Source organism: Elgaria multicarinata, chromosome 20 (genome assembly GCF_023053635.1).
Source record: "Elgaria multicarinata webbii isolate HBS135686 ecotype San Diego chromosome 20, rElgMul1.1.pri, whole genome shotgun sequence".
NCBI classification, from domain to species: Eukaryota; Metazoa; Chordata; class Lepidosauria; order Squamata; family Anguidae; genus Elgaria; species Elgaria multicarinata.
In genome coordinates, this window is record NC_086190.1 from 10,041,750 (window position 1) to 10,057,134 (window position 15,385).

Here is a 15,385-nt window from a genome sequence, read left to right on the forward strand (position 1 = left end):
TCCCTGTTCCCATATGGCCAACCAGATGGCTCCAGGAAGCCCACAAGGACAGCATCCTCCTCCTGCAGTTCTTCCCCAGAAACTGGTATTCAGATGCTCACCATCTTTGAATCTAGAAGCAGCTTATAGACCTCATCACATGTAGCCGTTGAGCGCCCTATTCTCCTCCATGATTGGCCGCTGTGAAAAATAAGATGGTGGACTTCATGGTCTAATCCGGTACATCCATGATCAGCAATGACGGTGATGTAACAAGTGCATATGAGTCCGTCATACATCCGGTAGCACATTTAGTTAATAGCCTTGTGGAGGGTTCTAAAGTGAAGTAATTCCCATGCTCATCTAACTTTGAAACGTGGTAAGCCGCCCCTGCTGGGCTGGGCCCTGGTACTACTGTTTATGTTAATGAAATGGTAGAGGATATGATGCTTGAAACTGGTCATCTGTTCTTTATTTTTATTTTTAACAGGCCTATTTAAAATGGGTGGAAAAAGAAGGAAAGGAGCCGAGATTACCTGGACTGGATCTGACCCATAAGCAGCTCTTCTTCCTCAACTTTGCACAGGTTGTTGGTTGTGGGGGAAGAGGAGTTTTTATGGGGGCAGGGGGACATGAGGTCCACGGACCACCAATTGTGCACCCCTTGCTCTATAGTATACCTGGGTGGACAACTGGCATTAAAGGCATTAAAGGAGATCTTCAGGATTGTGGTCTGGAACTCCCACTACAGGGCTAGGAAAGTAGGGAACACTCTTAATGAGGGTCTAGGCCAGAGGTGAATGTAGGATAGGCTGTTCCGTTGTCTCTGCACAAAGCTTTTGAGACCAGAATCTTAAGATTCAAGCCAATATCAATTTTGAACGTTTTATCTGGGTTACTGCTATATGAAGTTCTTCTGGATTCAAGCGTATTCAATTCATTGTCTGTGTCCCAGGTATGGTGCGGTTCCTACAGGCCAGAGTTTGCGAGCCAATCTATTAAGACAGATGGTCACAGTCCACTGAAATACAGGTAAAGCGCTTGTGAGCCTCTCTTCCAACCTTCTGCCATTCACATGCTATTTCCACACATACCACTCACCCCGCTTAACAGTTGACTGCCGTTGCCATACTGCTGCCTATTCCCTTTTCTGTACCCGTTCTCACCAACAGCCTTGTCTATTCCTAGGCCTTCTGCGCTTGTTTTTAAAACCAGCAAAATCTGAGCTGTTATAATGTTTATAAGCATTCCGTAACACCTCAACAGTTGAACCAATGGCTAGAAAGGACTCATTTTAATCCAGTAGAGCTCTAACAGCCAATAGCAAGGAATATTTTTTCAAAAAACCTACAGCCTGCATTTATCTCAAATTGTGGGATGTGTGGTTTTGTTAAGCATTTTGGTTAAAAATTAGACTGCAATCCTATATGTATATATACTAAGCTGGGAATAACTTATTGGATTTAATATGATTTCCTTTTGACTGGGCATGTTTATGTTCTTAAACATATTTCTGTGTTCAGAGCAGCTGAGAATGGCAGGTGACGGATAAAACTGCAATATCATAAAACCAAAGAGAATTAAAAACAAATAGATAATGTGATCAGGAAAGTCACTCTAGGGAGAAATTTCTAAGGCCTCCTCACAAAGCAAGGGGGGCATTCCAGAATAAGAGTAAAAAGGAATAAACCCTCTCTTCTATATTTATTTATTAAATTTATATGCCGCCCCATAGCTGAAGCTCTCTGGGCAGTTTACAAAAGTTAAAATTAAGCCCGTTCCGCTGCTTTTCCTGGCTATGCAACTTACTCGCATGTAGCCGGGAGAAGCCACACACAGGGCAGGGGGGGAGATCGGGGGCAGGGGGAGCAGGGAAACTTTTTTTTAAAAAAAAACCCAAACACCTCACTTTTGTCGATCGTGCGCTCCTGCGCACCCGGCCCTTTAAAAATAAAAAATGGCAGACACAACGGGGCTTTCCTTTAGCTCCACATTCTGTGCTTCAAATCAGATACTTTGTCTTTCTCTGACCGTAGTAACACTTTCATAGTTATTAAAAAGCATGTGTTGACTTCAGAAACAGACGTTTGGCTATTGGGAGGTGGAGAAATAGATGGTAAGCGTTAAGCATAAGGTGTTTTTTTATTATTATTATTAACATCCTATGCATGCTTACTCAGATGTAAATCTCAAGTTCATTGGAGGTTTACACCCAGGTAAGTAGGTATAGGATGTCAGCCGAAGTGCAAATATACCCAAAAGGCAGTCTTCTGTAGTCAGGTGAGAAAGGTCTGCCAATGATGATGTCATCAGAAAGTGCCTGCACCACCACTACCCCAGCAATGCTCTTGTTTGTCCTAGCGTTTGTCCTGGCTGGCTGGGGCATGCTGGGAGTTGTAGGACTTTTTTCTGTCTAAACATGCATAGGATTGTGCTCTTAGTTTATTTATTTATTTCCCAAAGTGGTGGTTCTCTGCTAATCCGCTCGCCAATCCTCAGTTTCTTTCTCTCTTGTTCTTTTCCCAGGGTGATGGGCTCTTTGCAAAACTTCGAAGCGTTTTCTGAAGTGTTCCACTGCAAGAAAGGCACCATCATGCATCCCGCAGAGAAATGCAGGGTCTGGTAGCCCTCCAAAGAGACTCAAGCTTTCTCATTAGACCTCGGCAGTCTGAAACACCAAACTCATTCGGATTGCACCAATGATGTGCCTGGTGCTTCCCCCGGCCCCCACCTTCTTCTCCTAATTTGGTCTTAGCCACAGTTTACAGTGCAGCTATCGCCACGACGACAGGTCAAGCTACAATTGAGACTTCAGTGGTTCAAACTGGAACAGGGACCAATGTTTTGAAATGTTGCCTGCAGTTTTGAAAGCTTCAGTATCCTTCAGGAAGGAAGGAAGCAAGGAAGGAAGGAAGAGACTGTTTCTAAAGACGTTGACTGTTATTAAGTTACATCAGGGTTTTAAAAAAGGCTAGCTATTTAGAACAAAAAAAAAGACAGTTCTATTTTTTATCAAGGAGCATTAATGAATTAATTGGTATGTCATACGCTTTTGGGGTAGTTGGCAACGCCTCTTTGACGATTTTTAACCCCCACTTAGTTTAACAAATGACGGGATCAATCCACACACACTGTGCAACCTCATTTCAGCCAAAAGCCAATTTATGTACTTCTCCACCCTGAACCAACCCAGCCGTCCACTTTCCTTTTTCTTTTTCTTTGAACTCCAGTCCGTAAGAACAGCCTTGTTGGACTGCAGCAAGAGTACATCTAGATCTGCTTCCAGAATGGCCCAACCAAATGCCTCTGAAAGGACTTAAGCAGGACATGAAATTAATAGCCTTCGATTGCTTCTCCACAGCATTGTCTATTAAGAAGAAATGGGAGCTGCAAAAAAAAAAATGTTGCAGTATAAAGTAATCCTGTTCAGTCTTCTAGCCAGCCAGCCAGCAATACCCTCTTCAAGGTTGCTCTATTCCATTGCCCAAACCATTTGTGTTCCATCACCCCACCCAAGAAACATTCAACATCCTCTCGCTACTGAGCATGCTCAATCCTCATTTGATTGGGGATTTTTGGGTGGTGTTCCTTTAATTCCCCATCCCCAACGCTTTTTTGTACTTTTGGGAATCTTGAGGTTCCCCAGGCATGCTAATAGCTTCATTTTGTTTCTCGCTGGCCCTATTTTGGCTACAATCTTGTCAACACTGATCAGCTGAATTCACTGCCAGAGGGACTGATGGGCACAAGCCTGCCTGGAAATTCTGCACTAACCGAAAATTGCTATGTGAGAAGTGGACAGTAAGAAGGGCCGTTTCTATATTATTATTATTATTATTATTATTTATATAGCACCATCAATGTACATGGTGCTGTACAGAGTAAAACAATAAATAGCAAGACCCTGCCGCATAGGCTTACATTCTAATAAAATCATAATAAAGCAATAAGGAGGGGAAGAGAATGCACTAAACAGGCAGTATAAAAGTCAGAGCAAAATCAAGTTTTAAAAGCTTTAGGGAAAAGAAAAGTTTTTAGCTGAGCTTTAAAAGCTGCAATTGAACTTGTAGTTCTCTGTCCTGAAGAAGCCGGTCTGAAACCAGCCACTTTTGCTTATCTCTTTGGGCAGAGTGCCCAGACTGGGAAGCACGCCAAGAAACAGCAAACACAGCAATTAAAGAAGTAACTAATAAGGTGTATTGGTCACACAGCTGAAACAGAAATACATAGAGCAATTGCTGGTTGCTTACGCAAAACACAAAGGCAGTCCATAAAGCATTCCAGATGTCAGTGAGGGTACGAGAGAGTCACGAAAATCCATAAGCCAGTCCAGATTCCAAAGGGCAGGAGAGAGTCACGAGGTCCAAGAAGTCCAGAGTCCAAAACGATACAACACGGCAGGAACACGGCACGGTCACGGGTACACGGTCCAGAGCTTCTCCCAGGCAAACCAGATAAGCTCTGACAATTTCCTGGTCTGCAGACTGCTATCTAAATACACCAGCTCAGCCTCACAGCTGTTCCTTGTTCAGCTGGCGTTTATTAGCAATCCGCTTAGATCGACGTAACGCCTCCTTCTCTGCCCTTTGCTGTTTGAACGAGGGCACGTGTAACAAGTCTGTTTGCTCCTCTTCTAAGTCTGCACTGGATGAGGCCTCTGCTGGCTGTTGATCAGCCAAGCTGGTACTGGGTCCCGCCTGTGGCTGCTCATCCCCAGAGTCCTCATCCTCAGACAACTCACCATTCCTTACACTACTCCCCTCTCCATAATCCCCTCCTGCCGCCCTAGCTGGGCCTGGCTTGGAAGGGTAGTTAAGGTGAAAGTCCTGCACCAAGAGAGGAGCATGCACATCCCCAGCATTCTCCCAGGAGCGCTCTTCTGGCCCATAACCCAGCCAGTCAATTAAGTACTGCAAACGCCCTTGATGTTTCCGTGAGTCCAAGACTTGTGCCACTTCATACTCCTCCTCCCCATCCACTAACACTGGGACTGGAGGAGCCTTTGACCCAGCATCCGGCCTCACCCCTGCTGCTGGAACCAATAGAGAACGGTGAAACACAGGGTGAATCCGGAAAGTCCGAGGCAGCTGTAAGCGGAACGCCACCGGATTAATCTGTGCTGTTACTAAAAATGGACCCATAAAGCGTGCATCCAACTTCCGGCAGGGTCGATGCCGTGGAAGATTCCGTGTTGATAACCACACCCGGTCACCAACCGTGATTGCCGGCCCCTCCTGCCTCCTCCGATCAGCGCCCACCTTGTAGGCCTCTTTGGCCACCTGCAGCTGCTCCTGCACCATGGATTGCACTGCCTGTAATTCCTGCAACCATTGATCTGCTGCAGGAACCTTGGTAGCGGGCACCACCGCCGGAAACCACCGTGGATGCATACCACTGGTTGCAAAGAACGGTGTCTGCTGCGTTGAGGCGTGCACAGAATTATTATAGGCGAATTCCGCCAAGGGAAGCAACCCCGCCCAATTGTCTTGTTGATAGTTAGAGTAACATCGGAGGTATTGCTCTAACGTGCCATTTGTCCGCTCTGTCTGGCCATCTGTTTGCGGATGAAAGGCTGATGACATATGCGCTTTGATGTCCAAAACCTGCATCACCGCCTTCCAAAAACGTGCCGTAAATTGCGCTCCCCGATCCGAGACAATCCCCTCCGGCAGTCCATGTAACCTGAACACATTGTCCACGAACAATCGAGCAGTCTCCTGGGCGGTTGGTAACCCTGGACACGGGACAAAATGTGCCATCTTTGAAAAAAGATCGACCACTACAAATATAGTGGTGTGTCCCGCAGACAATGGCAAGTCTGTAATAAAGTCCATTGAAATCACCCGCCATGGACCCACAGGTGTAGGCAACGGATGTAGCAAGCCTGCCGGTCGCCCCCTTATGTCCTTTGCCCGATGGCACACCGGACAGCTCTGGACGTACCGAGCCACATCTGCTTGCACCCTCGGCCACCAAAAGTCTCTAGATAGCAGGTGCAAAGTCTTGTATATGCCAAAATGTCCGGCCGGTCGGCTGTCATGGCACAGCTGTAACACTGAGTCCCTACACACCCCTGCTGGCACATACAAACGACCTCGGTGATATAGGAGCCCGTCTCTTATGTGAAACGGTGCCTTGGCCCCTCCTGCTGCCTGTTCCCGCACCAACGCGTCCTGCCCCTGCACCTGGCGAATCTGTTCCCTCAAAGTCGGGGGCACCTGCGCTGCTGCAAAATGTTCGGGTCGCAGGATCGTTGACCGCTCCTCCCTCTCCGTCTGCGCTGCATACTCCGGCTTGCGGGACAAGGCATCAGCCTGGCGATTTTGGGCCCGAGGAACATATTTCAACCGAAAGTTGAAACGCCCAAAAAACAAAGCCCAGCGCTTCTGCCTTTGTGTCAGCTTCCGGGCTGTTTGTAGATACTCCAGATTCCGGTGATCGGTTCGAACCTCTACTGGATACTCCGCCCCCTCCAACAGATGACGCCACACCTCGAAGGCCGCCTTTACTGCCAAGAGCTCCTTCTCCCAGATGGTGTAGTTTCTTTCTGGTGGAGTAAGCTGCCTAGAAAAAAACGCACAAGGCAACCACCCACAGTCTGCTGTACTTGCCTGCAGCAGAACTGCACCTACGGCGACATCTGACGCATCCGTCTCCACCACAAACGGTTTACGTGGATCTGGATGCTGCAAAATTGGGGCTGCCGTAAACCGCTGCTTCAGCTGCTCGAAAGCTACCTGTGCTGCCGGTGTCCACCGAAACCCCGTCTTGCCCCTCAGCAACTGGGTGATGGGTTCCGCCAGAGTCGCGAACTCTGGAATAAAGCGCCGGTAAAAATTCGCGAAACCCAAAAAGCGCTGCACCTCCTTTCGAGTCCTAGGAGACTGCCAGGACAGGACCGCTTCGACCTTGGCGTGATCCATCGCCACTCCTTTTGCAGAGATCTTATAACCTAAAAAGTCCACTTCCGTGAGATCGAACGCACATTTGTCTAATTTTGCGTACAACCTGTGCTCACGAAGTCTCTGCAAGACTGCCTTAACATGAGCATCATGCGCCTCCTGATTGGGGGAAAAAATCAAAAAATCATCCAGATAAATAATAACAAAGCGATCCAGGTAGTCCCTGAAAATGTCATTAACAAAATGCTGAAATACGGCTGGGGCGTTGCATAATCCGAACGACATCACCGTATATTCATAGTGCCCATATCTGGTCTGAAAAGCAGTCTTCCACTCGTCCCCTTCCTTGATTCTCACCAAATTATAAGCCCCGCGAAGATCTAATTTGGTAAAAACCTTCGCATGTCGCAGGCGCTCCAAAAGTTCTGGAATTAATGGTAAGGGGTAGCGGTTACGCACTGTGATGCGGTTCAGACCTCTATAATCATTACAGAGACGCAAATCCCCTGTCTTTTTGCGTACAAAGAATACGGGTGCGCCTGCAGGCGACTTAGAAGGGCGAATAAACCCCTTCTGTATGTTGGTCTCCAAAAATTCCCGTAAAACCGCCAACTCTGGTTCTGAAAGGGAATAAATGCGCCCTGCTGGTATAGAGGCCCCTGGTAACAAATCAATGGTGCAGTCATATGGCCTATGCGGTGGAAGCCTATCCGCCTCCTTTTTGTCAAAAACATCCGCAAATTCAGCATACTTTGCTGGAAGATCTGCGGCCGCAGATCTTGGAACCACTGCCACGGCTGCCTGCACCTGCTCTGGCCAACAATGTTCTTGACAATAGGGTGAAGCAAAAAGTACTTCCCGCCGACCCCATGAAATATGGGGATCATGCTGCGTGAGCCATGGCATCCCCAAAACCACTGCAAAATGTGGTACTGCTGCCACATAGAAACGTAGGCGCTCCACATGCCCCTGGATCTCCAGCCTCAACAGAGTGGTCTGGTGTGTAACTGGCCCTGATTTTAAAAGTCGCCCATCAATTGTCTCCACCTGCCTCGGCTCTGCCAGCGGCTCTAGTGTGAAATTGTGTTGGGAAGCAAATGCCCAGTCCATAAAATTGCTGGATGCTCCAGAGTCAACCATAACTCCCACTGCACACCCCTGAGCCTGCTCCTCTGACAACGTTGCTGAGACCAGTAGAGGGTCTTTTCTAGGTTCTGCATGAGGCACACCTGCCTCTGCCCCCAAAATTCCCAGGCTAGCGACCCCTCCTAAGCCTGGGAAGTCCCGTTTCCCGACAAAGACCCCTTCTGTCCTTTGGCAGGGCAGACTCGAGCAAAATGCCCCCCATGTCCACAATATAAGCACACGCCAGCCGCTCTCCTTCGCTGCTTCTCCGCCGCAGAGAGATGTGCTCTTACAGCTCCCAGCTGCATGGGCTCCTCCCCAGTACAGGGCGAGACCACGACTGCAGGTGTTGCTGCTGGCTCCACCACTGGCTGTACTCTCCATCCTGTTGTTCCTTTTTGTGCCAAACGACGAGCTGATAAGCGAGCATCCATCCGGGTGGCCTGTTCGATGAGCAGAGCCAATGATGTAGGCGGTGCTGAGCGTGCCAATTCGTCCAACAGCTCCTCTGCCAGGCCATAACGAAACTGTGACTGAAGTGCACTGTCATTCCAAGTCAGGTCTTGTGCCAGGAGACGAAACTGAGTAGCATATTCAGCCGCTGACCCCTTTCCCTGACGCAACTCCCTTATGCAGTGCTCAGCTGTTTCTGCTTTCACCGGATCTCCCCAGATGGCTGTCATTTCTTTCAGAAACGCATCCAGGTTGTCAAGCAAAGGGCTATCCTGATTGAGATAAGGTGTAACCCATTTGCTTGCAGACCCAGACAATAAGGACACAATAAAAGCTACTTTGTGCCCATCTGTAACAAAATCCTCCGGGCGGACCTTGAAATGCAATTTGCAGTTTGCAAGAAAAGTGTCCAGCATTCCCCTTTCTCCGGAAAACCTCTCTGGCATGGTTGCAAAGCATTTACTCCTACGCGGCAGCGGCGGAGGCTGAGAAGCTGCAGCCGTTGCCTGATTCACTTGCGCTTGGAGCATGGTGATTAATTGCGTGAGCTGGATCACCTGAGTAGCTAACTGCTTCTGCTGCTCCAAAAGGTTTTCCATTCTTATTTTTCTTAACAGAAAAAGTGCTGGTAAAACGTTGGTCAGAGCTTATTCTGTCCTGAAGAAGCCGGTCTGAAACCAGCCACTTTTGCTTATCTCTTTGGGCAGAGTGCCCAGACTGGGAAGCACGCCAAGAAACAGCAAACACAGCAATTAAAGAAGTAACTAATAAGGTGTATTGGTCACACAGCTGAAACAGAAATACATAGAGCAATTGCTGGTTGCTTACGCAAAACACAAAGGCAGTCCATAAAGCATTCCAGATGTCAGTGAGGGTACGAGAGAGTCACGAAAATCCATAAGCCAGTCCAGATTCCAAAGGGCAGGAGAGAGTCACGAGGTCCAAGAAGTCCAGAGTCCAAAACGATACAACACGGCAGGAACACGGCACGGTCACGGGTACACGGTCCAGAGCTTCTCCCAGGCAAACCAGATAAGCTCTGACAATTTCCTGGTCTGCAGACTGCTATCTAAATACACCAGCTCAGCCTCACAGCTGTTCCTTGTTCAGCTGGCGTTTATTAGCAATCCGCTTAGATCGACGTAACGCCTCCTTCTCTGCCCTTTGCTGTTTGAACGAGGGCACGTGTAACAAGTCTGTTTGCTCCTCTTCTAAGTCTGCACTGGATGAGGCCTCTGCTGGCTGTTGATCAGCCAAGCTGGTACTGGGTCCCGCCTGTGGCTGCTCATCCCCAGAGTCCTCATCCTCAGACAACTCACCATTCCTTACATTCTCAAATGTTCTGGAAGAGCGTTCCAGGAGTAAGGGGCAGCCGAAGAAAATGGACGAAGCCGGGCAAGGGAAGTAGAGACCCTTGAGCAGGCGAGAAACATGGCATCAGAGGAGCGAAGAGCACGAGCGGGGCAATAGTGTGAGATGAGAAAGGAAAGATAGGAAGGAGCTAGACAGTGAAAAGCTTTGTAGGTCAACAGGAGAAGTTTATATTGGATTCTGAAGTGAATTGGAAGCCAATGAAGAGATTTCAGAAGTGGAGTAACATGGTCAGAGCGGCGAGCCAAGAAGATGAACTTAACAGCAGAATGGTGAACAGAAACCAACGGACTGATGTGAGAAGAAGGAAAGCCAGTGAGAAGAAGGTTGCAGTAGTCCAACAATTTCAGTGTTGTTGTTGTTTTAATATAGAGAATTTCCAAAATTCATTATTTTTTTCGTATACGGGAGAGAAAGAAAGATGAGGCATGAACAAGAGTCTTGGCAGAAGAGACAGACAAAAATGATCGAATCCTGGCAATATTATATTATATTATATTATATTATATTATATTATACTATATATTGGGGTGGGCAACTTCCTGGGGTCTTAGGACCAATCCCCCACACACACACACACTGGAAGTACACTTAAGTAGTGTTGACTTATCACTTACATCTACAGCCAAAACTTTTCAACCCTAGGTTGCCCTTGCTCTGAATTAGTTTATTATTTGCCTGCAGCCCTATCATCACATATCCAAATAGGATGGACTTTGTGGTAGGTCCTAACTCTATTGTTTCTAGCATGTTGCTTAATGCTGCTATAGCAGCAGCAGTGAAGACACCTGCACTGACGTGCCATCACCTGCATATCAGGTACCAGGAAGGAGATCCTGAACGTTGGGGAGGGGGTGCAGGAGCACAGCCGTGCTACTAACACCGTTATTCCACTTTGAGCCTCCTTCTTAAGATCTGCTGAAGCCGGGGGACTTTCACAACCAATATGGCAGGGTTGGTGTGGCTCAGCTTTCCCTTACTCCTCAGCCCATACTGATGCAGCGTCAAAGTACATTTATCTTCGATTTCTTGAGCTCTCTATCCATGCAAGTCCAAGAGAAATGACTAGAGAGGCTGCACAATTGCAGGAGTTGGTGGATTCTGTCCCTTCCGATTTCCCTACTCTATTTCAAGTGACTCTGCGTGCTGCCAAAATCCCAAAAGCTTGCCTTGTGATGACCTCGTTGTGAACTGTTGCAGCTTGTCTCAGCATTTCATATAGTGAGCCGTTCCTTACGCTTGCCAGCTATTGCTGTAAAGTGACACTAAAATCCATTGATTTGCCCTCTTTTGAATCCTTCCTATTTGCTCTTTGAAATATTCATCTCTATGGAATCTCTTCTGTGTTAAGTCACTTCATTCCCTGTGCAATGGGAGTTGTTGCTGGAACAGGAGAACATGGGTCCAAAGGAATTCTTCTGTGTGGCTGAATGCAGCCCGCCCATCTGCCTGCCTTGCATGTATGATCTTAAAAGTTTGTATAACTCAGTTTTCCCTTTCTGTGTTATCGGCTGCTGGGGATTCAAAAGATTATTCCATTTCTGGAGACCGTAGTCTTTGTGCAACTAACTTCAGCAAGCACCACTGTTCTTAAGTTAGGTTATTATCTGCAGACAGAGGAGCCTAATTAATGCATTTTGTTCCCATTTTAACTTTATCCCCAGACACCATTGTTTGAGGGTAGCTGAAAAACTCACTTGGGGCTCCTCTAAAAGAGCGATTAAGCGCACGCTCACGTTTGGCCACTCAAGGAAGTTTTCGGGTTGATTTCATGATGTCAACAACCAGGTTGTCTCCTGTGAAATCCTCTAGAAATCCTGGGATAAAAAGAACCGTCACTCGATGACGCTGTCTCAATGGGACTAAACGGAGAGGAAGTGTTTAATTCAAACTCATTGTCGCCCCTCTCCTCCCGTGTAATGCAGCCCATAACAATCTCACCAAAGAACCAGAAAGCAGAAAAGCCCTGGGTAAGCAACACAATTTCCCTTAATGTAGAGATGCTCTAGGTCTGCAACAGAGGTAAGTGTTTTGTGCATGACTGGATTTGGGCTGCAGTGGAGTAAAACTAACACATTCATACTTATTACTATTGGTAGCGTGTGTGCTTTCTGGATATTTTTAATAAGGAACAGATATGCTAGATAACATGGCCTGCCCTTTCCCTATACAAGCCCCCACAGATGACATTTCTGATCCACCCTAATAGGATTGCCAACTTTCCCTTGCCTCTCTCTTAGAGGAGCTTTGTGACTGGACTGGTCACGGCTGAGTCCCTGTGAGGCCAAATGATGCCTGGAGGCAGGGGGGGACGGGCACAGGTTTTCCCAGGGATAAAGGAACCCCAGGAAAACCCGGGTTTACCCTCGGTCCTTGGAACATCCCGTGGACTGTGGGCATCTGTCCTGGCTTCTTCCCTCCCCCCCCCCAAGTAACGGGGGTCAGCAGAGGGAAAGAACTGAGCCAGGAGGAATGCAGGGACATTGGGCGAGGGAGCAGGATCCAGTGTTTATTTTTTACCTTAGTTTTTGCTGGAGTGCAAGTATGCACCAGCTCCTATTCTTTTAAAAAAAAAAGGCAGCTGTGATGGGCGTGATGCCCTTTCCCCTGGACACCCTGGGATGAACCCGGAAACAGGTAAGTCCAGAATCTCCCCCCACTCCCGCTTTCTACACCCTTAGATGTAGAAAGGGCCTGAGTCAGCTTCATACAGGTTGAAATCCAACCGGCAGTGTTTTTCCCCATTCCAAATTCATATTGGTGAAATGCTGTGTCAGTTGCATTTGTGCAGCAGCAGTTATAGGGATAGAGAGCTTAATTTCAATATGAAAAATCTGTGGCTCAGACCGATCTAGAACTCACTCGGGATCTAGAAAAAGACTCTCATTTATTCAGAAGGGGATTTAGGGGTGGGGAAAGAACCATAGAGGGTCTGCATTTGTTCTAATTTTTCAGTGGCAGTGAAGGCTGCGATCATGGGATAAAGGAACTCTGCACATGCTCACAGGCACCCTTTCTTCTTTAACATTTCTGCACATTATAGCCCATAAAATGTAGCCATGGGCACTGTCACCAGATTTTGGAATGGTTTCCCAACATTAATTAGTATGGCTAATAATTAGGCCCAATTAAAGCAGTATGGCTGAATGGAATCATTCAGTAGACCATTTGATCCGTTTTGAGACCTTTGTATCTACCTTGCTTCCCCAGAAAGGAATAGTCCACTGCTAATGCTTTTACTTCAGGCCTTTCCCAAAAGAAAGAGATTTTTTTGAGGGGGGAGATACCTTTACACTGCAGCTTAAGACTCCTAGGCACTTCACTAGTCTAATTAATATTGGAAACACGTTAAGGCAGCAATCCTATAGGTGCTTCCTTGGGAGTAAGTCCCATTGAACTCAATGAGATTTACTTCTGAGCTTGTTTGGTAAGATTTATGCAACCCAATCCCACGCATGCCTACCTGGGCATATGGTATTGATTAAGCACCATCAGTCCACATGCCACTTTACAGGGTACAAGAGGTCAAATTCCATGCCCCAAGGTGCTTACAGTCAAAAAACCAATGCAGAGGAATCAACAGAGGAAGAGGAGAGATGGGGACATAAACGGGAGCAATATGTAATCATAGAATCATAGAATCATAGAATAACAGAGTTGGAAGGGGCCTACAAGGTCATCAAGTCCAACCCCCTGCTCAATGCAGGAATCCACCCTAGAGTCACTTCAGTCTCACTTGCTTAGGCTCAGTTATAGTCTGAATGGGTCTGGAGAGGAGTGGGACCGATAGGAATTTACCCCAAGTTCACAAAGTTCTCCACATCTGGGGGGGGGGGGGGGGGAGAACTTGAAATGCTTAGCTCCTCAAAGTCTGGATTTGCATTCCTGGATATTCCGCCATGCCCGGGCCTCCTTTTTCTGACAAAGTCCCTCATCTTTATGGCAGGCAGGTACAATATGGCTATCTCCGTGCTGGGAATCTCTAGAATTTGGCCAGCGCAGATGGATGAGAATTTAGCTCCAGTTCGTTTTTGATCAAAATTTATCAAAACTAATTTATTTATTTATTAAAAAAAGTCAAGATGCAGGAGAAAACAAAACTTGCATTCAACCGAAGGCTTCACACAAAATGTGGGGTTTGAGGAGGGATCTGAAGGAAGTAAGAGAGGCGGCATCAGGGTGGGTGGGTGGGTGGGAGTTCTAGCATTATAGGGGAGAAAGGAAGGAAGCTTTTAAGGAGGTGGCAATTTCTGGATGATGACTCCAATTTTAGTGTAAAAATATGGATTTAGATGCATGGCATAGGGGTACAACTATCCATAGACAGTGTCCTAGTCTATAATGACCCACAATGATAATACCTGTGGGGTCTCAGAGACCCCGAATATTTTAACGGTGCACTTTTTCTTTTATTTCCAAACTTCCTGAAGGTGGGATATACTGAATAGCGAACACATTCTTAGCTGTATCAACATAAAGTGTCTGTTGCAGTTGCGAAATGAGGTTTTTTTTTCTTCAATACATTGGGTTTATGACAGCCGGTGTAGTGGTTAGAGTTTTATAGTATGCCCTGGGAGATCCAGGTTCAAATTTCCACATCCATGAACCTCAGTGGGTGACTTCGGGCCAGTCGCTATTTCTCAGCCCAGCCTTCCTCATAGGGTGGTTGTAAGGGCAAAATGGAGGGTGGTGGTGGAAATATACATGTAATAAAATAATTGTAGAATCATAGAATAGCAGAGTTGGAAGGGGCCTACAAGGCCATCGAGTCCAAACCCCTGCTCAATGCAGGAATCCACCCTAAAGCATCCCTGACAGAGGGTTGTCCAGCGGCCTCTTGAAGGCCTCTAGTGTGGGAGAGCCCACAACCTCCCTAGGTAACTGATTCCATTGTCGCACTGCTCTAACAGTCAGGAAGTTTTTCCTGATGTCCAGCTGGAATCTGGCTTCCTTTAACTTGAGTCCATTATTCCGTGTCCTGCACTCTGGGAGGATCGAGAATTGATCCTGGCCCTCCTCTGTGTGACAACCTTTTAAGTATTTGAAGAGGGCTATCATGTCTCCCCTCAATCTTCTCTTCTCCAGGCTAAACATGCCCAGCTCTTTCAGTCTCCCTTCATAGGGCTTTGTTTCCAGACCCCTGATCATCCTGGTTGCCCTCCTCTGAACACGCTCCAGCTTGTCTGCGTCCTTCTTGAATTGTGGTGCCCAGAACTGGATTATTATTATTATTATTATTATTATTATTATTATTATTATTATTATTATTATTTTATTTATTTATATAGCACCATCAATGTACATGGTGCTGTACAGAGTAAAACAGTAAATAGCAAGACTCTGCCGCATAGGCTTACAATCTAACCAGTGCCAAATAGAGGAGAACCAGTACCTCACGCAATTTGGAAGCTATACTTCTATGAACGCAGCCCAAAATAGCATTGGCCTTTCTTGCAGCCCTATCGCACTGTTGGCTCATACTCAGCTTGTGATCTGCAACAATTCCAAGATCCTTCTCGTTTGTAGTATTGCTGAGCCAAGTATCCCCCGTCTTG

At 46.9% G+C, this 15,385-nt stretch overlaps 1 protein-coding gene across 2 annotated transcripts in view; it reads left to right on the forward strand.

Moving 5' to 3' along the window:
* The window catches only part of MMEL1 (membrane metalloendopeptidase like 1), a 46,599-nt gene extending 43,851 nt beyond the window's left edge, over positions 1-2,748 (forward strand). The window contains exons 21-23 of one of the 2 annotated variants that reach the window (XM_063145024.1): positions 470-565; positions 935-1,011; positions 2,506-2,748. In XM_063145024.1, the coding sequence (XP_063001094.1) occupies positions 470-565; positions 935-1,011; positions 2,506-2,605 (273 nt within the window). In that variant the 3' untranslated portion in view covers positions 2,606-2,748. The remainder of the gene's footprint in view (positions 1-469; positions 566-934; positions 1,012-2,505) is intronic. The other variant, XM_063145023.1, reaches the window with a different exon arrangement.
* Positions 2,749-15,385: the final 12,637 nt, after the last annotated feature.